This window comes from Piliocolobus tephrosceles, chromosome 9 (genome assembly GCF_002776525.5).
Source record: "Piliocolobus tephrosceles isolate RC106 chromosome 9, ASM277652v3, whole genome shotgun sequence".
Lineage (NCBI taxonomy): Eukaryota > Metazoa > Chordata > Mammalia > Primates > Cercopithecidae > Piliocolobus > Piliocolobus tephrosceles.
The window spans coordinates 37,727,580-37,754,127 of NC_045442.1; the positions used below are offsets into that span (position 1 = coordinate 37,727,580).

Sequence of the window (26,548 nt, forward strand, 5' to 3'; positions counted from 1 at the left end):
TCCAGTCACCCGTGTGTAGGCAGCTGCCTACTGGGTGTGATTTAACAACACCTACCATCTGATTACTGGGTTGACATTCCTACTTTTCAAGACTTTGACTTGGACATTTTGTTTCCAAGAAACTGCCCTTATGAAAATCCAGACATCTGGTCTGGGATGATGTTAGCAGGGATGGGATTATTACATGAGTTAATTTAGCAAGCAGAGTTGGGAGGAAACAAGGCATTGGACAGGTAAGTTTGATGATCAGCTTCCCCCTATTTGAATGTAAGCTCCAGAAGGGCAGGGATTTTTACCCATATATATCCAGGCCCTAGAACAGTGTCTGGGGATGAATATGCCAGGGAGGAGAGAGAGGGGACACAGTGTGGGTTAGTTGATGGGGCTCTCCTGAAAAGCCTCCCTGTGCAGGATGACTGTGTGGCACTGATTCTCTAACTGCAGTGTGTGTTACAGAAGAAGGTGCTGGAGGTCTCTTCTTAGCTGAGTTCATAGTGCAACTAAGTAGTTTGGAGTTTGTAGAGGGTCTCAATAGTGGCTATGCATCAGAATCACCTGTAGGGCCTTATCAAAATGTTTCACCTCCAGAAACTGATCCAGGGACGCTGACATCTGTATTTTTAAATAGTTTCTATAAGCAATTATAATGAAAACCAGTGGGAACCACTTCCCTGTTGCATTTCTTCCTTTTTTGTTCAGAACTGGGAAATGAGGAGTAAGAATGACAGGTGGGGGGCTGTGAGGAGATGTGTGCTAGTGAGAAAGGGAGTGGCAAAGTTGCTTTGGTCATGCTGTGTGTTGCTTTGTTGGTAGTGGCTTCCATGCCAGCCTGCTATGTGAGTGTGAGCCACTGGAGACAGTCAGATCTAGAAGCCTCTGACACACAATGGCCTGGGAGTGAGTCCTGCTGCAAAGCCTGTGGCCCTCTGGGCTTGACTGACTGACTTCCTCAGGCACTTATGTGTAGTGCTTGGGAGGCTGGAAGTGTCCAGCAGTGGCAGTACTGCTGTTTCTATGGCCTAACTGGGATGTTTTTACCAGAGGTCAAGTTACGGGTCATTTACCTTCATGTCCTTTTCAGAAGTGTTGACTATTGCATTATTATTACTATAGGCTCAACAGGCATCTATGTTGAGAACTTTCCAGTGCGGGCCCACAGTGTTTCCGGAGTTAACTTAGTCTGTCCCATCAAAGAATGCCCTGGATGGCAGAGGGGCCACTTTTCCATGGATGTAACAAGAGCCAGGTGGTACAATGGAACTTTTTTTTTTTTCTTTTTTACACAAGGCCTCACTCTGTTGCCCAGGCTGAAACGCAGTGGTATGTTGTGTGATCATACCTGATTGCAACCTCAAATTCCTGTGCCCAAGTGATCTTTCCCCTCTTAGTCACTGAGATATACAGGTATATGCCATCATGCCCAGCTAATTTTTTTTGTTTTTGTTTTTGTTTTTAGTAGAGATGAGGTCTCCCTATGTTGCTGGTCTCAAACTCCCGGGCTCAAGTGATCCTTCCACCTTGGCTTCCCAGAAAACTGGGATTATAGGTGTGAGCCACTGGGCCAGCTGGAAATATTATAATCTCCCTTTTCATGCTTCTGCTGCTAACCTAGCAGGTATTTTGAATGGGGTGGGTCAGAAGACTGAAAGGTAAACCAACAAGAGATTAGGGAAAACACAGTACCTATTCCTTAGATCTTCTACCATGCTTTTATCAGTTTCAAAATACATTATTTCTTCAGGCTGAAATAGACAACCAAAAGTCAGGATAGATTCTAGAGACCACGTTTATATCACAGTCACTCCTGGAATGCCAGCTATAATGAGGAGGAAGACAAACCAGGCTTCTGCGGCAAAAACACTCAATTCCATAGGTAACATGCAGACCACAGCATTTCCTTTTATTTTCACACTGCTTCACCAGAACAGGGGATGGGGGATGGGTTTACAAAAGATATATTTTCATGGGTAAAACAGACCTGGTGCCCCAATTCATTTTTCAAACAAGTATTTGACACGCTATGGATTCCACCAAATAATCTTAGGCAGCTGCACTGATGTCTTCCACTGTGACCTTGGCAAAGTCTTTACCTCTCTGTTCTGAGTCTTTAAGATAAGGATAATAATAGTGACTACTGCTCTAGGGTTTTGTGAAGATTTTAAAATAAAGTAATACATGTAAACCCTGGCACATAGGAATGCTCAACAAACATCAGATATTATTATCATTCTAACATGGTTGATCATCTTCCTTCTTTGATTATTTGTTTCTTTCAGCTGGAAGAAGCCAGTTCTTTGTGTTTGTGTGTGTGTGTGTATGTACACAGTGCATACACACACACACACAGAGAGAGAGAGAGAGAATCCATCTCAACCTCCCCTATCTCCAAGCCTTTGCCTGGAAGAGTGCTGTCCCACATTTCTTCCAGTTCCCTTCCTGGGCAGGATTTGCTGAGAGGAGAGGAGGACTTCTCAAGTTCCTTGCCAACCCAACCCTCAACTCCTTGCAGGGCTCACATGGACAAGAGTAAGGGGCTGGGTTTAGACAGTTTTTACTTTGGGTATTCCTGAGCTGAGGAAGAGGCAGCTGCAGGGACAGGGACAGGGACAGATGTTTCCCCCTTGTGAATGGAATGAGGGTTGTGTAAAAAGGAGGCAACATTTGATAGGCCTCTAGGTTCCTAATTGTGGCCTCCAGACTGGCAATCTCACATCTGGGAACTTGTTGGAAACACAAATTCTTGGTCCTCACCTGAGATTACTAAATCAGGAACTCTGTGGGTAAGGCCCAGCAACCTATGTTTTAACAAGCTCCCCTTCCGCTGGCTCTGATGCCTGCCATGGTGGAGGAGCACTGGATTAGAGATGGTTCCAGGCACAGGGAGGAGCCCCGCAGTACAGCATGGTAGGGGATGTGAGATACTGAGGAAGGGAAGAATGACTTTGTATCATCTTGCAGGAGCCGGCAGCTATCTCTCACAGGACAGGTGGATGGGATTCCCTGATTACTGTCCCCAGTGGCTGTCCAACCCTCACTGGGCAACTCCTGTGGATGAGTTAGGCCACCTTCAGGCCTGAAAAAGGGGCCTGGTTTATGCTGACTTGAGAAGTTGATGGTGTGTTTATCCTTTCCTTTTCTGGCAATGGCCTCTTTCTTTCTGGGCACTCATGTCCTTCAAAACTTCAAGGGGAGTTCCCTGTTAACACCACTTCTGAGTACCCACATTCTCCTCACGCACATTCAAATTTGTGTTCACAATTGTGTGTAATAGTGTTCACTCTAGATAGTGGTTTATTCTGGGATGTATGTGGCAAGACAGAAGATGGAGGGCCATGAACCCACAGGAAAGAAGTAAAGAGAGATACAAGTTAAACACAACTATGAGTTTTATATTTATAGATTCAACTTGGCAGAAGGCTTTAGTTTCAGCCCTAAGTCAGAGTAGCTTTTACAAACACAATTTTGTTCACAGAAGCCCTTGCCTTAGAGATGCTGGCTTCTGTCTGCCCTGAGGACAAAGGCCCAAATTCTCACCAGGACTGTCCACCCCAGCACTGGCCAGCCTGGCCTCTCAGCTCCTGGACAGATAGCTCCTTGCCACTACCGGTTTTCCCATTCGCTGTTCCTGCTGTCTTTCGGGACCATTCTCATTCCTGACTTTTATCTAGGCCGGCTCCTGCTCACCCTTCCTCACTCATGCTTCTCATCACTCTTTCTCAGGAAGCCCCTACAACTCCCCTCCCTCAGGGCCTCCTGCTGTGCACTCCCCAAAGCACCGTCATATCTTCTGTAACAGCATTCATCACTCTGTACTGCACTTGCTTGTTCCCTTCTGTTTCTTCCTCTAGAATCCAAGTTCCAAGAACACTGAGATATGTCTTTTTTCTTGTAGTATCTACATCTAACATAATACTGGCTCATAGCAGGAAATCAATAAATATCACCCGAATGAACAAGAGAATGATTATACATTAAACAAACAAGAGCCTCATTTTGAAATAGATTATTCTCCCCCTGGGGGGCAGCAATGCTTTGGTCACAGCTTTGGGATGGGCAAAGCAACGTATGGGCTGTAGAGGCTTTAAATGTGGCTTGCTCAAGAGAGAGAAGCACATTTCCCCTTCTTTAAAATGACTTTTCAAATAGGAAATATAAAAATACCTATATATGTTTGCATCTGCATGGAGAATGTTCGAAGGATGCACGAAAAACTACTGACAGTGACTTCTTTGAGACTGGGAAAGAGATATTGAAGGAGAAAGAAACCCATCACTTTTTTATTTTTTTTCCTACAGAGTCTCGCTCTTTCGCCCAGACTGGAGTGCAGTGGTGCAATTTCAGCTCACTGCAACCTCTGCCTCCTGGGCTCAAGTGATTCTCCTGTCTCAGCCTCCCAAGTTACTGAGGTTACAGGTGTGCACCACCACATTCAGCTAATTTTTTTTTTTTTTTTTTTGTATTTTCAGTAGAGACAGGATTTCATCATGTTGGCCAGGCTGTTCTCAAACTCCTGACCTTAAGTGATCCACCTGCCTCAGCCTCCCAAAGTGCTGGGATTACAGGTGTAAGCCACCGTGCCCAGTCAGAAACCCATCACTTTATACACTTTGGCCCTCTTTGATTTCTTCCACCACAGCCACCATGCATTCTTTTTGATAGTGTGAATTGCCTTGAATCTATACAGGCAAACATAGAGAATAATGTAATGAACATTCACCTGGCATACCTACCACCTAGCTACATCTGATCTTTGCATTCTTGCATATTTGTTTTAGACTTTTAAAAAATAAGATACTACAGACTTGAAGTACTCTGTATACTGCTCCTTAATCTCGTTCCTTTTTTTCTCTCCCCAAAAGTAACCTCTAATCTGAATTTGGTATTTATCATTCCCATGAATGCTTTTCTACATCACCACATATCTGTATATACATAAACAATATATTGCTTTCAAACTCCACATAAATGGTTTTGTACCGTATGTGCCATATCATGTCTTTATTTTGCTCAGCATTACATTTTTTATATTCTTTCATGTAGATATGCATGCCTCTTGGCCAGTGATTCTCAACCTTGGCTGCACACTGGCATCAACTGGGGAGCCTTCAAAGCTCCTGGCATGTGGGTTCCACCCTCAGAGATTCTGATGTAATGCACTGACAGTCAAATTGGGAACAACTGTAAATTGGCTCAGTTCATTCATCTTTTACTGCTATACATTAGATTTCATTGTGTAAGTACTTCACAACTCATGTACTGATTTCCAGTTGATGAACTCTTTCACATTTTTGTTATTTCAAGCAATTCTATAATGAACATTGTTGTACTTGTCTCCCTCTGAATGTTCCTCTGCGGTATATACTGAGAAGATTGAATTGGCAGATCAAAGGTTGAGCATCTTTACCTTTACCAGGTATTATCACCATATTGTTTTTCAAAGCGTTTACAGAAACATATGCTCCCACCACTTCTCTGCCTCTTTGCCAACACTTAGTATAATCACACATTTTTTTTTTTGCCAATTTTATGTATGTGAAATAGTTTTATTGTTTTTCTTGTTTATTTATCTTAGAGAAAAGGTCTTGCAGTAGGCTCCTAGGCTGGAGTGCGGTGGTGCAATCATAGCTCACTGTAACCTCAACCTCCAGGGCTCAAACAGTCCTCTCACCTAAGCGTCCTGAGTAACTGGGACTACACATGTGCATCATCACCATGCCTGGGTAATTCTTTTGTTTTTATTTTTAGAGACAGGGTCTTGCTATGCTGCCCAGGCTGGTCTCGAACTCCTGGCCTCAAGTGATCCTCATGGTTTAACCACCCCAAGTGTTGGGATTACAGACATAAGTCACCATGTCCAGCAATGATTTTATTGTTTTAAATTGTATTTCCTTGATTATGAGTGAGGTTTAGCATGTAAGTTACTGCTTCTATGAATTGTCTTTTGCCTAATTTTTCTATTGTTCTTTTGCTCTCTCTTATCCTTTCTCTCTCTCTCCCTCCCTCCCTCTGGGCTCCTGTCTCTTCATTTGTGGACTTTGCAATTGCCGACACCCTGCCACAGCTTGGCCCTCGATCCAGAAACAGCTGTTGACATGGTATTTCTAGTGCCTTCCCAAAGTAATACTGAGTACATCACAGATCCACTAGCCAAACCATGTAGTGATTGAGTTACTTCTTGGTCTCCTGTCCTCTGAGCCCCAGATAGTGAGTCTACAGCTTTCCTTCCCATCTCCTTTCAAAAATATGGAAGTAAAGTAGCCCCACCACAGTCCCTGTCTTTAAAAAGTGATGCTTGCTCTGGTTCTCTGGCTTTCATGAAGCATTTTCAGATCTTGCTGCCATCCCTGCTCCAGCCTACTCACTGCTAGTGTTTCTGTCCTGTTTCTATTCCAGGAGACGACTATCATGGTTGGGAGTCCAGAAAGCTTTTTGTTTGTCAATTTTTCTACTTGATCATTACCACAGATATGGCATGGGAGGGCTAGGTCAGAGTAAGAACTTACTACACATCTTGAACATTATATGTTACATTTTATGATGAAAAAATTTTAAATTATATTTTAGCATCTAAATTTGCATTTGAGATGTCACTTTCTTCTCAATTTATTTATTTTTTTGCAAGTAGGGGAAAGAGCCCATGAGCTGGATGGCAGAGAAAACTAGTTTTTTATTAATATTGCCAAATATTTCAGTAAGCAACCAACTATAAAACATAATAAGAGCTGTCACAATTAGTAAAGATTAGAAGCAATGGTAACTCTCATATAGACACACCTGGGAAAATATGATTTACCTGTATGCTTTGTACTTTTGTCCCTTGAACGTTTTTTGGAAGCAACTGCTTCCAGAAACTTTCCTTTGAATAGTCAAAAAATACAGCCATTGGTGTATTATTTTGTTGAATATTAAACCAGACCTATGAATACATTAACATAACATTAGTGTAGGTCCACGGGAACACAAGGCCCATTGTTGGTAAGGAAGGAGCAAAATTTTACAGTCTTACTACTCAATGAAGTGGCAGAATCCCAGGGGGTTTCTGAGGCAGGAGATAAAGAGATTCTAGGGTTTCATGATCATTAGACTACCTCATTGGTTCTCATCCTTGAAGGCACTACACAAGCACCTGGAGGAGCTTTCAGGATAAAAGATTGCCCCGGCCCCATGCCCTAGGGAATCTGATAGACTCTCCATATTTAAAGTTCCCCAGGTGATTCTAGTGTGTAGCCAGGGTGACTCTTGAGGAGATAACTCAAGACTTTTCCCCCCATATACTTACATTTCTATCATCAAACAAACAATCTACGCTTTTTAAGGGACAAAATGGGTCAAACTGCTTATAACATTGGCCAGTTGATGGATTCCAAAGCAAATATTCATTAGTTTCTTGAGTTACTACATAAGCCACATGCCCCTGTATGAGAAAAAAGAAAGTAATTTTTGGTGGATTTTAATAATTTCTGTATATGGAAATTATACTGTGATGATTCTGATTTCTAAAACCATTTTTAACGGAGTGTGGTGGCTTGTGCCTATAATCCCGGCTCTTTGGGAGGCTGAGGTGGGAGGATCGCTTGAGCCCAGGAGTTTGAGACCAGCCCAGGCAACATAAGGAGACCCTGTATCTACCATACACACAAAAAAATTAAATTTGCTGGGCACAGCGGCACACACACCTGTAGTCCCAGCTACTTGGGAGGCTAAGGTGGGAGGATCACTTGAGCCTGAGAGTCAAGGCTGCAATGAGTGATAATGCCACTGCCCTATAGCTTGGGTGACAGAATGAGATCCTGTCTCAATAACAAACAAACAACAAAAATAAATAAAAGCCTTTTTGAGGGCTTTTACATTTTCTTTGAAATGAAAAAACAAGCAAGCAAACAAAAAACCCCAAAGCTCCAGAAATCCTCAGCCCCAGGTTAGCATGAGGATTCAGATGAAAAAACTTGTGAGCCAGTGCTGTCATGTATGGTCCTGCAGAGTGTGCCCTGATGGTAACATGGCTGTTGTTTTAACAAATCAGTGTATTACAAGGATTTCCCAACAGATAGTACTGCAGTGTTTTGAGGTAGGACACTTTTGTCTAATTCATACAAGATGCTATATGGACTATCCCTGCTTTGGTTAGAATATAATTGAAGACTGAGGGTGAACACCAGGCAGAGATAGGAAATGGAAACTGGCTTAAGGCTCTGACAAAACCAAGTAAAGCTAAAAAGCCATTAAATTAAATTTGGGAACAAGATTTGCAATTACAAGCTAAAGGGAAAGTATGCAGGAAACCAGTCTGAGGAATAAAAAGTAGTTATTATGTTGCTATTATTTTACTCTGAATGATAAGACCTTTTGTATTGTAATCCTATCCTAGCAAAGAATAAAATTTTTTAGGTAATAATAATGTTAGATAATATTTAACATTTATTGAGTATTTATATGCATCAGATACTATGCTAAGAATTAACACTAACTTTGTCACTTTCATTCACTCCAAATTTTGGGAGGAAGGGGTGATTGTTATGCCCATCTTTCATATAAAGAATCAGAGGTTAAGAGGCTTGTCAAAAGAGCCCGTGAGTGGCACTACTCCTGTTTCATGAGGAGGTAACTGAGGCTCAGAGAAGTAAACAAGGCTGAGATCATATAGTTAGTGGCACTGCTGGGTTTTTTGTCTATGTTTGTGACAGGGTCTCGCTCTGTTGCCCGGATGGAGTGCAGTGGTGCCATTATAGCTCACTGCAGCCTCGACCTCCCAGGCTCAAGTGATCTTCCCTCCTCAGTCTCCTAAGTATGTGGGACTACAGGTATGTGTCACTATGCCTGGCTTGCTTATTTATTTATTTATTTATTTATTTATTTATTTATTTATTTATTTATAGAGGTGGGGTCTCCCTGTGTTGTCCAGACTGGCCTTGAACTCCTGAGCTCAAGCAATCCTCCATCCTCAGCCTCCAAAGTGCTGAGATTATAGGCATGAGCCACCATGCTCAGCAATTGCTGCGTTTTAAACCTGTGTCTGACTGTCCCCCAAACCCATATTCTTAAAACTACGCTGTGCAGCCTGCTCTCCTTGACTCCACAGCCCTTGCTCTTGGTCTCTGTGCTCATCATCTTTATAGTAAAGAGGAGGCTTTACCTTAACCACATGGCTGAGGTGAAACTGTGCGGGGCTACCTCCTGCAGTATTGGTCCACAGGTACTAACGCAAATAGTTGCCAAAATATTGTTGACTGTTTACTGCCATCTGGTGGCACTTACAACTACGGCAGGTGATCATATAGAGGGAATGAACTTCTATTAATAGTTAACAAGCTTGGCAATGTAAAAATAAATGATGCCGAGAATACAGGGAAATAAATCATCATGGCAAAAACCATAAGGCAAGACTGTAAATACTGACACTTAGCAAGATACTCATGGTAGGGGTAGAAACAGTTCAAAAATAATAGCTGTCTGGTGGTACAAATACAGAAGCAGCATATAAATTAAGCTATAAACAGTTCAGATAGGGAAACATTAATTCATGGCTCAGTTCTTATAAGATTAAAACCTCAGCAATGGAGCATGAGAAGAAGTGTTTTTTACAGATCTTAAAATACACTTATTAGAAACATATGATGGGCCAGGCGCGGTGGCTCATGCCTGTAATCCCAGTACTTTGGGAGACCAAGGCAGGTGGATCACCTGAGATCAGGAGTCAAGACCAGCCTGGCCAATATGATGAAACCCCATCTCTACTAAAAATACAAAAAATTAGCCGGGTGTGGTGGTGGGCACCTGTAATCCCAGCTACTTGGGCGGCTAAGGCAGAAAAATCGCTTGAACCCAGGAGGCGGAGGTTGCAGTGAGACAAGATCATGCCATTGTCCTCCAGCCTGGGTAGCAAGAGTGAAACTCCATCTCAAAAAACAAAAACCATATGATGATCATGGTGGTAAGGATGGATAACAGCCACCACAACTGCATTATAACTATTACTACATTACCACCACCACCACCACCTTTATTGAGTCCAGGTGCTGCTCTCAGTCTCTTAATATGTACTAAGTAATTTAATATTCCCAGTATGATGTAGCACTGTTTTTAGTACTATTTTACAAAGGAGAAAAGCAAAAGGAAACATTATCCTCTTAATCATTGCTTGCCCATGAAATTCCAAATTAGTCTGTGAAGGGATGGAAACCTGGGTTTGAAGTCTTCTAAACTTGCAGCTGAAATCTGATTTCCTTTTGCTTACATTATTGCAATATGAACTCCAGCACTTACTTCTAACACGGAGGTTCCCAAGAGGACCAGTGCCTGCTTTCCAAAATACAGAAAGAAATTACAGAGAAGGATGGCATGCTCCTCCTTATTTCCAATAGCCAAACTGATACAGCGCTAAGACAAAACAAAAGCAATAGGAACAAAAAAAGAAAAGAGCGGAAAAGTTGAGTAATGCAAGCATCTAACTGATGCGGAGCACCTCTACTCACTCCAGTCCCAAACACATTTATTTTTACCAAGTTGCTAAGTTGACAGCAGAGCAGACAGCTCCGGCTTTGCTAGGGCATTAGAAGAAGAGAACATTGACTTGGAGCATTGGGGCCACCTTTATTACAGAACACTTAATGTAGATATTGTATAGAGTGACCAGACAATTTATACCCAAAATGGGATGTTTTTGTTTAGGACAAATATTAAAGTGCCCTGGACAAGCAGGGACATATGGACTGGTATTTTGAGGAACCTTATCTGATAGGGAATCATATAGTGTTTGCAGGAAGTGATCCTTTGGGCTGTGGAACTACATCCTGTCCTGTACCAATATAGTACTCTCAACTCAAAGAAAGGAAGAAATCTGAGTTGGATGTTAGTCAGGAAAAGTGACTGAAGCTTCTTCAACTCAAAGAGCTGAACAGCTGAGCAGTATGTAACAGATCAAATAGACAGTGCCCAGTAAAGCACAGCAATATAGCAGGGGAGAAAAAGTATAGCAGAAGTAGCCAACTGGTGATCTATGCCTAGTTCTAGTCTACTGGTGTGTTTTGTTTGGCACCCAGAATGTCAAAAAAAGAACATTTTCATAGAAAACTCTGGATTTCTGGATTCTGTTGGGGAAAAAAACAAAACAAAATAAAACAAACAAACAAACAAAACTCTAGCAAAGACTTGGGTCCAAATGTTCAGATGGCAACAATCTGTTGCTGACTAGTGGCTACACCATTTAAATGGGACATGTGGCCAGGTGCGGTGGCTCATGCTTGTAATCCCAGCACTTTGGGAGGCTGAGGTGGGCAGATCATGAGGTCAGGAGATTGAGACCATTCTGGCTAATATGGTGAAACCCCATCTCTACTAAAAAAAAAAAAAAATTAGCTGGGCCTGGCGGTGCGTGCTTGTAATCCCACCTACTCAGCTGGCCTCAGCAGGCTGAGGCAGGAGAATTGCTTGAACCAGGGAGTCGGAGGTTGCAGTGAGCCGAAATCGTGCCACTGCACTCCAGCCTGGCGACAGAGCGAGACTCCATCTCAAAAAAAAAGATGTGACATGTACTCTCTAGTTCAATACAGTCCCTGAGAAGGAGCTGTGGGGGCCAGGGAGGTGGGGGTAAGGGTTGGGGAGCTAGAGAGCTCATGGCAGTGACTATTTACTAATCAGTATGGAAGCACTGCAATGTTTGAACAACTGATATGGCCCTATCAGTGTGCATTGGCTGAACCTGATGGTGAAGGATGGGAGTTAGGGAGGATTGTTAAGGAGGCCCTTCTGAAAGAACTGTGTGAACAGGTGAACTAAGGGCAGAATAACAACAGTCTTCATTGTCAGGCCAAGAAGGTTCTGGATTTTATCAGAGGAGGAGGGAGAGGATGACAGTAGGGAACTAAGTTTTCCTGAGGTCCAGATGCTTTGCACGTTACTACATTTAGTCTTTTGAAAACTCCTGTATGACATGGATAAGGAAATTCAGGTCAAAAGAGGTTAACTTCTCTTAGGTCACACAGCTATAAAGCCTTTGAACTAGGAAATTGAACCAAGGTTGTTTGTTTGTTTTACTCCAAAGACTGTGTGTTAGGTGAGAGAAAATAATTCTTTTCTTGTGAAACCGAATCAGTCATACACTTATGGTTTATGACACAAATATGATTTAAGCTGAAATGGAAGAAATACTCTAAATACTCTACTTTGGGTTGCCAGACTTAGAAAAGAAACTTAGAGGATGCCCAGTTAGATTTGAATTTCAGATAAACAACAAATAATTTCTTACTTAAAGTTTGTCCTGAATATCTCATGGGGCCTGTATTTTGTTTGGCAATCAGACTAAAGAGGACTTTAAGTGCTAAGGAAGAGCACTGCTATACGAGCTCTTCATTCACATGGGGGTAATGGGGGAAAGCTTTTGGGAAGTGACAGCGCTTGCACAAGACTTCAGGGTCTGGCCAACTCCATAGTGACAAGTCATGTTGCTCTTTGGAGAATGGCATACTATTATACTCCTGGAATTCCCGTTGAGTCAAAATATTCATGAGCTACCACTTAGAATGTTGAAAAGATTTTTGGTATTCATGAATTATTTCCATAGATTGTTATGGAGCTGAAGATGATGTATAAAATTATCAAATACTTTTAAATTTCACAAGGCAAAGTAATATATAAATACATAACATTTTAAAAAGGTTTCCTTAAAAGAAATATTATACATTTTAATTATAACATGTAATTTATTACCTCTGATGTCATCCATATATCAGAACCATCATTTTCATCCGGTGTATTAGGCATAAAAGGAATCAAAGATACAAATCGAGCAATGAGGTCCTAGAATAATATTCACATTTATTGAGTGTGTACTGTATGTCCATCACTTAGCACAATGCTTTACATGCACTGTCTCATTTAGCATATAATCTAAGCCTATAAAAGGAGACACTATTATTATTCTAGTATTACAGAAGAGGAAATAAGCTTGGAGTAATAAAATAACTTGCCCTGGGTTCCATGGCTAATACAATATGTGAAGTCCCTGGGAAACTGAGCCCAAGTTGGACTGACTGCACAGGGTGCACATAACCATTATATTGTATTTATATTTATTTAGTAATTATTTAGTAATTTATTATTAAAATGTTAAATATTAAAATAATATGTTTCCACATTAAACACATACTTTAAAGTACAACTGTTAAAACATTTTAAGATATTGAAGAATAGCAAATGTTTTATTTGTTTTTTGGTTCAAATCTATCACAATTATTTTTGTGAATATAACTTTATTATAAGCTGCCACAGCAGGGAGATATTAGGGTAGCACAGTGTGCTTTCTCAAACAATAGAAGTTATACTATGTATTTTTCCCCTATAGTGCCAGAGATAAAGACTCAGACTAATCTAGGAAAGGAGAAAGGGGTGCAAATAAACAAGGTGTTAACATAGAAAGTTCATGAACATTTTAACTGATATTCAATAGCTGCCATTTATGTGCTGTTATGACCCTCTACACTGGTGACTTCATGCAAGTAATAAACAAAGTTCACAATCCTTGACAAGCAAAGGAGCTCAGATTTGTACATATTTTTTAAAAGATAAAGACAGTCTTTGAAATAGATCTGAGAGCACTATTACCTCCTTGGATATTGGGTGTCAGGACACACAGGCAGGAAGAAACTCATGATGGAAAAGCAGTGTAGCAAAAGGCAATCTAAATTAGAACTTTTGATTTTAGCTTAAAGAGTCCAGCTAAGGGAGCTTTATGACTCACAAACAGTACAAATATTCTGAGGACAGACAATTCACTAGATTGAACCCAAATACACAAAAGGTAAAAGTGATTCTTCACAGATGCCCTTTAATCACAATGAAGCTGTTAAAAATAATTGTAACTTACAAATGTTGCATCAGAATTGTGAAGAAATATATCCAGAAGTTGCTGAGGTGGATTTAATGCCTTGATATATCTTGTGACTAAGAACTGTATCCCTTCATCATTAAAAACAGTAGTTATGATTCTTCGGTTGGGAAACATTGCCTTACAATTCTTTTTAAAAATCTGTGCTCTCTGCAAGACCTCTGTTTGATCTAAAAACTGGAATAAAATTTAAAGTATTTCAACATTGTACTATACTGTTCTCACAGGAAAATATCAAGAACCAATGTTTATTTTTGCCATCTTTGAAATTATTATTACTGGTTTTTAAAATAGTTTATACTTCTTTGATGGTATATATAAAAGAAATTCAATGTAAAAAACCTACCTTATCTAGTGTTGGATTACAGGTGACATACAATATTTGAGGTTCAATGGTAGCAAAAATATTTAAGAATGTACATTCTTTTAAATTCTGCTTATTGGAATCTTCTTTAGGAAATACATAAGTATTACTCCAAGTATACCCAAGCAAAACTGGTGGAATAGTTACTTGAAATGTTCCACTAATCTGAAAGAGTATATCAGCATAATGGATTATGGATTATGCATGATGAAAATGAGCATCAGTCAAATATTAAGGCCCAGCGGAGTCCACTCCATCACAGAAAGCTGGCTTGCTTGTGTGAATGGGCTTCCACTCATTTGTACCTGCCCAGGAATGAGCAGGTTCTCTGTGGTGATGTGTTCATAGGTACCCTTGACACCTGGGGTCCCTGCTTAATATGTACTATGTAGAGAGGGTAGGAGTAAGAAAGGAATGAAACAAGCAAGTTACGATACCAGTGATAAAGCTCTTAGAAAATCTAATGCAGGCTCAGAGAAGAAGCTAAAAGATCATGTTACATTTTGTATTGGGTCTAGAAAGAGAAAATATATAACAGCAAGAAAGATAACCCTCAGGTCCACAGTAGGAGGAATTGTGTGTGTGCGCGCGCACGTGCATGTGCGTGTGTGTAAGAGGTAAATAATAATAATAATAATAAATACTAGCTGGGAGTGGTGGTGCACACCTGTGGTCCCAGCTACTTAGGAGGTTGAGGTAGGAGGATCACTTGGGCTTTGGAGGTTGAGGCTGCAATAAGCCATGATTGTCCCACTGCATTCCAGCCTGGGCAACACAGTGAGATGCTGTCTCAAAAGAAACATGATAGCTAATAGTTACCGAGTGCTTACTAATGTGCAAGACCCCAAGTGCTTGATATAGATCACATCATTCAATGGAGTAGACACTGCCCTTATCTCCATTTCACAAATAAGGAAACTGAGGGTCAGAGAATTGAAGTATTTGTGCGAGATCACAAAACTAATGAGTAGTGGAGCCAGGACTACAACCCAGATGTGTCCACCACCTTTGAGGCCCACACTCTTACCTACCACTGTATCCTGCAGTCTGGCCTAAGACTGAGCAATGTCCACAGGGACTTACAAACATAGGAAGCCCTGTAGCTGTACCTCCAACAATGTCTATTCCTATTGCCAGTCTTTGAAACACGTGCCGTCATGACTTCATGTGATTGCACACTGTGCAGGCACCTCTACTCTCCTATCTGATATTTGTTCTTTCCCACTTCCTTACCAATAGCTTTAGCTGGCAACATGACAGCCAGGTAGTAGGAACAGAAAGTTAATTAACACTTTAATTGGTATACAATGGCAACCATTTATGTACTATTATGACACTGTACAGTGGTGACTTCGTGCAATTAATAAACAAGGCTCACAATTCTTGACAAGCAAAGGAGCTAGGATTTATATATATATATATATATATATATATTTAAATGATTGTCTCTGAAATAAATCTGAGAGCACTGTTATCTCCTTGGAAATTGGGTGTCAGGACACATAGGCAGGAAGAAACCCATGATGGAAAAGCAGGGTAGTAAAAGGCAATCTAAATTAAGCCCTTATTTGCTTGACCAATTTGTCAAGCCCTTGTTTGCTTGACAAATCCATCTTTAAGGACTTAATTCAGAAGTTATTGCCTATATTAAGTCTTCTTTGATCCTTCTTTCTCCTCCTTAGTCTCTTCTTATCTACCAAACTCTGAACCACTCCCCTGGCATTTCCACCTGCAACCCAGGAAGAGTAAAGTACTCCATACTGTATGTTCCCACGTACCTATCTCGTACCTCTATTAAAGCACTACAATATTATCACATTGTACTGAAATGTTCGTTTTATTCCATAGACTGAACTCATTAAGGTAGAAAATTCATTTCTGAATTTTCACATTTCCAGTGTCTGCCATGGCGTCAGAAATGTCAAGTGCCTTGCCTACCATTACTTAGTGAAGAAGTAACAGTGAAGTCTGGGCTGGGGCTTTTCTACTTTGCTAGTCATGTAGGCATTTTCCTGCTACATAATAACCCCAAAACAGAGCCCTCTGAGGGTCTCACAGAGACTAGGTGCAAATCATAGGTCTTACCATGGTCAATAGACAGTGTTGACAAGCTGAAACTCCTGGTACCCATGATTACAAAGCAACACCACTAATCAGAATGTTTCATGAATCTCATCTTATAGAACTCTTTTATGCAAATATAAATGTTGTTTGAAGACCTAAGACTAGTTTTCCTATTCTTTGTTAGTGAGCACTCTAAAGATACTGTCCTATTCTTTGTTAGTGAACACTCTAAAGATACTGTCCTATTCTTTGTTAGTGAACACTCTGAAGAACTGTCTAGAGACAGTTCAAATGTTCAAACACTTCAAAAGCCCAGAACATTCTAATATAGGATCATCTTAACTGACCTACCAGCCTGCCAATCACAGAGTCTGATTCAAAGACAACAGAAAGTGTTTCGGTTAGTGTTTCTATTAGCCAGAGGTCAAAACTTAGAATAATGAGCAAAGAAGCATTTTCTCTTACTTCAGATTGTTGCAGAAGAGCAGAAAAAGGGAAGACAATGGATCCAAGCCAATTCTTTCTTATATATGAGTGAGCACTACAGCTCTTGAGACAGTGATCCTATGAAAATAAATAATTTTTTTATTACTTAATATCATATGATGAATAGTTTTACAAACTCACAGGTAAATACAAAAAGTCATTCTGTTTCTTTTAAAAAAAGGAAAGGTAAATAGAAAAGATATGTTTTTCTTGCTTTTTAATTTCTTTGAAAGATAACTATTTAAAGCAAAAAATAATAGTCTGGGAGAAAATGATCTGTTGTGGAGTTTATGACTTGGGTAAAGTAGAATGTATGACAACACTAGCACGATGCAAGGAGGGAGAAATTGAGGCATTATATTATAGTATCCTGCTCTTACACTGTATGTGAAGTGGCACTATATTATGTACAGATAGTCTGTGGTAAATTAAAGATAATATTGTAAACCTGAGAGCAACAGTTAAGAAAACAAACAATTATAGCTAATAAGCCAATAGTGGAGATAAAATGAAACATAAAACTATGCCATCAATTCAAAAGAAGGCAGGAAAAAAGAGTAAAGAATAGTTGGGATAAGCAGAAGATAAATAGGAAGATGGTACACAGCCAGGTTAATAATTATACAAAATGTAAATGGTTGTACGTTCAAAGGAAGAGATTGTCAGAGTGGATAAAAAAGCAAGACTCAACTTTATGCTGTCTAGAGTAAACCCATTTTAAATATAAAGACACAGCTTAAAAGAAAATAAAAAGATATATTATACAAGCACTAATTAAAAGAAAGCTGAGTCACTATATTTATAACAGACAAAACATTTAAAAACAAGAAATATAATCAGGAATAAAGAGAGATATTTTATACTGATACAGGAATCAATTCATCAAAAAGAAATATATATGTAATATGTAATGTATATCTAACATGTATGAACCTAGAAACAGAGTTGCAAAACACAGAGCTAAAAAACATGACATCAAAAGCAAGTTGATAAATTTGACTTCATCAAAATTAAAAACCTTGCTCTTCAAAAGACACTGTTAAGAAAATAAAAAGATAAGCTACATATTGGGAGAAAATATTTGCAAATCATGTATCTGACAAAGGACTTGAATACAAAGAACCCCCAAAATTCAGTAAGAAAATAACCCAGTTTTAAAAATAGACAAAAGACTTGAACAGACACCTCACCAAAGAAGATATATAAATGGCAAATAAATATTTACATGGAAGGGTGCCCAACACCATTAGTCATTAGGAAATGCAAATTAAAGCTACAATGAGAAACCACCATACAACTATTAGGGTGGTATAACCACCATACAACTATTAGGGTGGCTAAAGTTTAAAAGTTTGAGGAAGTGTTTGTAAGAAAGTGAAAGAACTGGAAGTCTCCTACATTATTGGTGGGCATAAAAAGTGGTACACTTTGGGAAACAGTTTGGCAGTTTCTTAAATATTCATTTACCATAATATCTAGCTATTTTTGTTTACTAAGAGAAATGAAAGCATTTGTCTATAAAAAGACTTTACACAAATGTTCATAGCAGCTTTATTTATAATAGTCAAAAAATGAAAACTAAATGTCCATCAACAGGTGAATATATAAACAAGCAATGAAATGCATGTTTATCAATGGAATACTGCTATATAATAAAAAGAAATGAACTGTTTGATACAACTACAACATGAATGAATCTGAAAATAATTTTTCTGAGTAAAAGAAGCAAAAACAAAACAAAACAAAAACACATACCATAGGATTCCATTTTCTATAAAATTCTAGAAAATAGAAACAATAGTGACAGAACACAAATCACTGGTTGCTGGCAGGAGGTAGACATGTCAACAGAGCAGGCGGATACTTTTGAGGGTAATGGATATGTTTATTATCTTAATTGCGATGACAGTTTCATTGGTATATACATATATCAAAACTTGTCAAATTATATACTTTAAATATGTGCAGATTATTGTATGCTAATCATTCCTTAATAACACTATTTTCAAAATTAGGGAAACTATTTGTAGTAGGGAGAAGCAGGGATTAGGCATAAAAGGAATTGGCATTCGCTCCCACCACCACCCCTCCCGCTGGCAGCACCCTATGATCTACTCCACTTTTGGCCACTTCTATTTTTCATTTCATCAACCAAAGGCCAGAGAATCTAGGGAAAATGAAAGAAAATAGCTGAAGTTTGAAAAAAGCTGCGAAAACCCTGATTCCTCCCTTTAGTTCATAACCACTGCTTTGGACATTAGGAGCCCTTCCAACTTTTGTACTTAAGAAGTTACCCCATCCACTTACCAGGGAATATGAGAAGGGTCTTTTAAATCCAGAGGCTAACCAGCAACAACAGAGCTGAGCAAGATGGACTGTGCTGCTCTAGTCTAAAAGGTAATAGGCACACTTAGGTAGTTTTGTAGCAATCAAGTCCTTGGAATTCTGACGGATGTGCTCTCAACTGCATTAATCTTTCCATCCTAAGTCCCCAGGGATGCTGGAGGCTTCTTAGGTCTACCTTGCCTCAGGCTATAGATTACAGCTCTATCAAAGTTCACTTTAGAATTAGTTCCCTACATAGATGGAGCTGGAGGCCATTATCCTTAGCAAACTAACAGGAACAGAAAACCAAATCCCATGTGCTCTCACTTATAAGTGGGAGCTAAATGATGAGAACACATGGACACATAGAGAGACATAACACACACTGGGTCCTATTGGAGTGTGGAGGGTGGGAGGTGGGAGAGGATCAGGAAAAACAGCTAATGGACACTAGGCTTAATACCTGGGTGATGAAATAATCTGTACAACAAACACCTGTGACACAAGTTTACCTGTATAACAAACTTGCATGTGTGCCCCTGAACTTCAAAGTCAAATAAAAATAAAAAGTATATAAAATTGGTTCCTTATACATCCTCTCTGAGAAGCAATGAAAGAATTTTAAGATCAACAATATGAATTATATATGAAGCAACGTTTAAGGAATCTATTAGTATGGGAACTATATATATCAAGTGATAAAAACAAGACTTAATATCCGGAGCTATAATGTGTATGTGTAAGTTTGCATATCCTGGTGTAAGCTGAAGCAGGGCCAGGCACTCTGATGGTTAAATGGTGGAAAAGGTGCTGTTATGATTGGACCATCTCTTTAAATAACTCATATAAATAAAACTCAGATATCTGTATACTTAGTCTCTCAACCCCTTGTAAATCAAAGTAACCCCTTCATCTTTGTCGTGGAAGGTAATTTCTTTGTGAGCAACATAGCTTGCCCAGTGAGGTCCCTTATCTTGTCATCAGGATGAACACCTTTGTATGTTAATTAACAGTCAGAGTTGGGACAGTGGCTTGATTAAATGAACCATGGACTAAAGGCTCAAATGTACAGTATGATTTCCACAAGGTAATAAAACTGAAATTTAAAATCAAAAGTTTATGCAAGTCTTTCAAACATTTGAAAATGCAAAGATACAATATTAGAAGACTGTTAGGCCAAGCAATAAAATGTAATATATATATATTAATTATATGTATATAATATATATTACATATATAAAATAAACAAGTCACTAAATATAAAATACATAGTCTAAGATGTTTACAGAGATAAATTTATAGTCTCCAAATGTTTCCATTATTTATGAGAAGGCAAGAGATCAAATAAACTAAGCATTCAATACATTTGGCAAAAGTAAATACAAAAATTATAGTCCTGGGGGAATAGGGAGAAAAAATTAAAATACAAGTGGAAATAAATGAATTAGAAAACCAAAAAAGTGAAAAGTAAAAACAATTTCAGTAGTTGGTTCTTTAAAGAATAGGCAAACATCTTCCAAATTAAATAATTTTTTTAAAAATTGAAAGACAAGGTTGGATAAAGTTAAAAATCAGAGGAGAGTAGATAATGGCAAGTCAAAAATTATGAGACTATGCTGAAAATTTATATGCTAATAAATTTTAAAATCTTGAAAATAACGATTTTTTAAAAGTATTTAAACCAATATCTGAGTTTTGGGTTAGTTCAAGGTCTTTCCGTGGCTACTGGGATTTCTGTTAGACTTTCAGTTAACCTAGGTTTTAAATCTGGAGTATGCATGGGGCTTGCTCTGCCAGTTCCAAAGGCAGTTCAGTCCATCTCTTTCATGCGGGGCATTAAAAATAGGCTACGTGTCTGTGAGAGTTCCAAGTCTTCAGCTTTCTGCTAATACATAACTAAAGAAAGGGAGATCTGTGGGAAGTAAGAAAACAGTTGATAGCAGGAAGAAAATATACAGGAGGGGCACAGAGAAAAAAAGGAAAAATGAAACATTTCTAGACAAAATAATGTTCAGTGATAACTTAAAACCTTCTTTCAACTGCGTAGCTATCTCGGGGCTCAGCCTAGCTCTAGTCTTTTACAAGACAATGGAATGTTTTGGCCCATAGCTACCCTAAAACCCTGTCCATGAGAGGAGGGCAAGAATGCAAGGCCCTTTCCTTTTTTAAAGAGCATGCCAATATTGTCACAAACAAGTCTGACACCTAAAGCATGTGGATCTCATTCCAATAACAACAATCTCACTCTAATAACAATGCAAAGCAGTTTCAAGGGTTCAGTTGTTAATCAACTGCTACTCAATTCTGACCAAATTAGTCTTTGAGATAACCCACTTTTGAGAGAGAAAATTTGTTAGACATTCTTTTGGGTTTTCTAAGCTTTACCCATTATCAGTGTCATCAGAACATTACTCAGTTTAACTCCTTGGAGAAAAGCTATTGCCAAATTATTGCTCAATATTTTACCTTCAGCGTTTATCATGATTGATTTAAAGTTTCTTTAATAAGAATATGTGTTGTATCTCCTGGAAAACTGGGTTGGAAAACATAGTCATTAAGATTTGCAGTGGTTTTTACAGAAGGCTCGTTCCTGTACCTTACTCTCCAAGGTCTTGTTCAACTTCTCTGACATAGATCCCCAGTTCCTCCAGGTAGAATTAATTGCTCCTTCAGTAGCATTGCCATAGAATTTGGAAAACATTTCTATTAAAGCATTTAATCTACATACCTTAAAAGAGTAGATTCTATGGGTATGCATTTTTATATTTTTAGTAGCAAGTTCAATAGGGAGGAAACTAACATTTATTTTGGAGCTTGCTAGGGTGCTGGGCATTGTGCTAGGAACTTTTACACATCTATGAAGAAGATAGTCAGTAATTTTAGAAATTAGATTAAATAGAACTGAATTTTAGCCTTAGGAATAATTTGATCTCTTTTGTAGGAGTAGTGTATTTTCTTTGATCAGATAATGAGAAATATGTAACCTATTTCTATTTATATTTCTGTATTGGCTACAGAAAGCTCACATTTAAATGTAACGTTCTATTGCAGAAACCTACTTCTCCCAAGTTCTTGGTATATTTATTCCTCCTCCTCCTATATGTGGTTTATGATCTCTGTTATTTTTTAACTGACTTGTCATATGTTTGATTTTATTGCAAGTTGCCTCAAATCCTTTCAAGAAAATGTTGGATATAGACATTGCATCTAAAAGCATATTTACAAACATGTTACTAGACTTCATTCCGTTTGACCTTAGAATTATTCCAGCATTGGCTATTATAATTATTCTACTTTACCTCATGTTTTTCAGTCATCATTTCATCAAAAATGTTGATATATATATTATCTTTTATTTTAGATAAGCTTGAGAAGCTATAATCATGTCCTGGTGAGCTGCAAATAAGAAAAATATATTCAAATGCTTAATTTTCTCAAAATCCACTTATTTCCTAACAGCATTATTCATAAAGAACTATAAAATCACCTGTGTTGTTTTCTTTTATGAAGGATAAACTAAGGAAAAACTGTATATTTTGAAGACTGGCTGCTACCTTTCATTAGAGCCAGCATGTGCTTTGTAATTTACATCCCTCTTAAGATGAAAAATAAAAATGTTTAAGTGTTGAACAGAAAGGCTTTCACTATAGCTATCAATTGCAAAGATTATTTGGAGTATTGTATAGATTTTTCAACTATCTTAAATTCTGCTAGTTTCCCATAGAGATAAAATGCTCTTTTATTGTCAGTTAATAGATATGATTTTAAATACAGAATTTATGGCCAGGCACGGTGGCTCACGCCTGTAATCCCACCACTTTGGGAGGCGTAGGTGGGTGGATCACCTGAGGTCAGGAGTTTGAGGCAAGCCTGGCCAACATGGTGAAACCCCATCTCTACTAAAAGTACAAAAAAAAAAAAAAAAAAAAAAAAAAAATTAGCCGGGCCTGGTGGCAGGCGGTTGTAATCCCGGCTACTCGGGAGGCTGAGGCAGGAGAATTACTTGAACCCGGGAGGTGGAGGTTGCAGTGAGTAGAGATCACGCCACTGCACTCCAGCCTGGGTAACAAGAGTGGAACTCCATCTCTAAATACATAAATAAATAAATCACAGAATTTATTCTCTTTCCCATGTTAATTTTCTCCAAGCAGAAACTGGGATAATGGAGTGCATTTAATTTTGCAAGCTGTCCACTGATGGCATTCTTGATTAAGTACATTTTGGAGGTAGTTGAAAGGATAGTGTATATCATGAACAATGAACTTTCACTCTCAGCTCCAGCTTGTGTACTGAATCTCCATCAAACATTTAACAGTGATGGCAATCTCAATCTTGTACAATAGGTTACTTTACACGAGAAACTGAAGCTCTGAAAAGTTAAATAACTTACTCAAGGTAATGCCACCAGCAAATGACAGAGCCTGATCTGAACCCAGCTTTTCTTCTTTTTAATATTTTTATTTAGTGTATATATATATATATTTTTTTTTAGAGACAGGGGTCTATCCTGCCCAGGCTGATCTTGAACTGCTGGGCTCAAGTGATCCTCCCACCTCAGCCTCTTGAGTAGGTTGTACCACCACACTTGGCTGGACCCAGTTCTGACAAACTCCAAAGACCAGGTCTTTTCAGTGTACAGCTGCCACTGACATTACTTGTTGAATCTTGTTGCTTAAGGAAGCAACCACTATTTCAAAGGATCTTCAACAGCTTCTGTAACTTTTTGAAACCTACAAGCAATGATGATTGAAAAATGCTAGTTGAGTTTAGAGAACAATTTTAAGTGGAAGTTTCCTTATATTTCCTAGTGACAAAATAACTAGCTGACTCCTCTACTTTGTTCCTCAAGGATTTCCTTTCCTTGATGTTGCCAGAACCTAAGAAAGGGCAGGGGAGGCAATATTTATTTACAACAGTACGCTAGCAGGAGAAAGGACAACTGTCATCCTTACAACATTTTTTAGCTTATTAGTCTATTCCTGACATCACTTAAGTCCTTCTGCATTATTTTGCACTCTGTATTCTATGAAAATGTTCTTCAAATGTTACCATAATTCTTCCTTCAGGAAGGGCTCATGGAGCTAATTAATATTATTTATTACTTATAAATATTATTTATTATGACTACTTATCAATTTGCTTGTGGTTTTTGTTCACTAAACTGTCACAAGAAGAGGGGAGTTGGGGTCTTATACCAAAGGCATCAAAAAGTAGTAGCTGGATGGTTTTGCCTTATCCAAAGCCTGCGATCCACTTGGTTGTACTCCACATTGTTCTTGGTCTATTTCACTGCTATAATTGCAAGGATGTAGACACTCCCAAATCTTCTCATTAGTTCACTTATAAGTTTATGTATCTTATTGACTCTTTTATGTTCTCCTAAATTTATTTAATACAGTATACTTCCTCTAACTGTAATGTCTACATTAATATTCCAAGTATTTCCAAACACACATGACCACATATTTTACATTTACAAACTTTTCAAACAAATACATTTTATATGTTGATTATTTAACTTGATATTATGTGATATTATAGAATAGATTTCCCTTTAAGTCAATAATTTCCTTCACACACAAAGAATAAATAGTTCAAGAAAGCAAGTGTCAGAGAACAATGCAAAGTGAGAGGTACAAGATTCAGACAGGCAGCCAAATAACAAGAATATCTGTTTAGGAACTCTGGCCAACAACTCTGAAAATATAATTGAGCCTATGTTGAATCCAGAAGAATGAATTTGATTTCTGCTAATAGCAGAAGTTCCATAGCATCTAAGCTAACAAAATTCTAAGGTGTTTTTTGTTATAGTTTCCCTACCCCTAAGTTGAAATAATGGCACAAACAGGGTCTCCCTTTCTTTACAAATGCTGTTTAGGATTTGAAGCCTTTCACTTTCAGAAGGGGTGGCTGGGATGTGAATATTTACATAGCCTCCAAGATGTCATCACATATATGCAAGTGATTATGTCAGTTCTTCTGAGTTCCTTTAGCCTTTGTTAGTGGGGGATATATGTTAACATAGGCATCAGAGAAAGCATAGAAATCCTATAAAATCATATAAACTATGAACTAACATGAAATATAAAATATTCATAGGAAATTATAGAAAATACATTATAGAAAAATAATATAAAATGATGGCTAATCCATAAGACAATCCTGCTCTACATGTATGAATAAGAAGTCAATTTTCCCACCTTTCAAAATAAAAAGAAACATATTAATTGAAAAATGTTTAGATGTTTAATAGCTCATGAAAGAAATTTATACCCAGCAATAAAGCATAGCAATACTAAAGGAAGTGGCAATGGAATTAGATTCATTTTACTGGGTCATGAGTGTGTGTATGTGTATGTCCCTAAATACCACATAAAGGATTATTCTACTCTGTATCTGTTTTGTTCCTTCTTGGTAGCAAGCAGGAACATAGGTGTATATTTCTTTTTGGATTTAAAAATCTGATTTATTAACTATTTTAATTAAAAATCCTTTTATATGCAGGAATATTATTCAAAAAGATATCCTCACTCATTCTTCAGAAAATGCAATGGTCTAAAATTTTAATGTAAGTTGACGTATGTTCTAAAGTAAGGAAAGTAAAGGAAGACCACTATGTATTAAAGATTTTTTAAAAGGACATACCATAAAGGAAAGGACTGGCACGATTTAAAACTTCTTTTCATCAAAATATGTCATAAAGAAAATGAAAAGTCAAGTCATTAGGGAAAGATAGTTTTAACACATATAACTGACAAAGGGCTGGTATCCATAATATATAAGAACTGCTTAGAAAAAAAAAAGACAGGCCGTGCATGGTGACTCACACCTGTAATCCCAGCACTTTGGGAGGCCAAGGCGGGCGGATCACGAGGTCAGGAGATTGAGACCATCTTGGCTAACACGGTGAAACCCTGTCTCTACTAAAAATGCAAAAAAATTTAGCAGGGCGAGGTGGCGGGCGCCAGTACTCTGAGCTACTCGGGAGGCTGAGGCAGGAGAATGGCGTGAACCCGGGAGGCGGAGCTTGTAGTGAGCCCAGATCACGCCACTGCACTCCAGCCTGGGCGACAGAGCAAGATTCCGTCTCAAAAATAAATAAATAAATAAACAAATAAAGACAAAACAATAGAAAAATAGAGAAAAGTATCCTTTTGGCTAGAGCAGCCATCTTCCATAATTCGCCAAACTGACGAACACAAAGGAAAAGAGGAAAGGTACCCGATGTTTGTTCTCTAGGCCTTTTAGAAAACATGGAGTTGTTCCTTTGGCCACGTATATGCGAATCTATAAGAAAGGTGATATTGTAGACATCAAGGGAATGGGTACTGTACAAAAAGGAATGCCCACAAGTGTTACCATGGCAAAACTGGAAGAGTCTGTAATGCTATTGGCATTGTTGTAAACAAAGAAGGGCAAGATTCTTC

General features: G+C 38.5%; 1 protein-coding gene across 1 annotated transcript in view; it reads right to left on the reverse strand.

Moving 5' to 3' along the window:
• The window catches only part of CC2D2B (coiled-coil and C2 domain containing 2B), a 113,712-nt gene that overhangs the window by 8,301 nt on the left and 78,863 nt on the right, over nucleotides 1-26,548 (reverse strand). Inside the window, 9 exon segments of the mRNA XM_023206253.2 lie at nucleotides 1,684-1,742; nucleotides 6,794-6,916; nucleotides 7,280-7,414; nucleotides 10,264-10,377; nucleotides 12,706-12,795; nucleotides 13,862-14,059; nucleotides 14,229-14,411; nucleotides 16,776-16,874; nucleotides 22,421-22,517. Of these exon segments, the coding sequence (XP_023062021.2) occupies nucleotides 1,684-1,742; nucleotides 6,794-6,916; nucleotides 7,280-7,414; nucleotides 10,264-10,377; nucleotides 12,706-12,795; nucleotides 13,862-14,059; nucleotides 14,229-14,411; nucleotides 16,776-16,874; nucleotides 22,421-22,517 (1,098 nt within the window).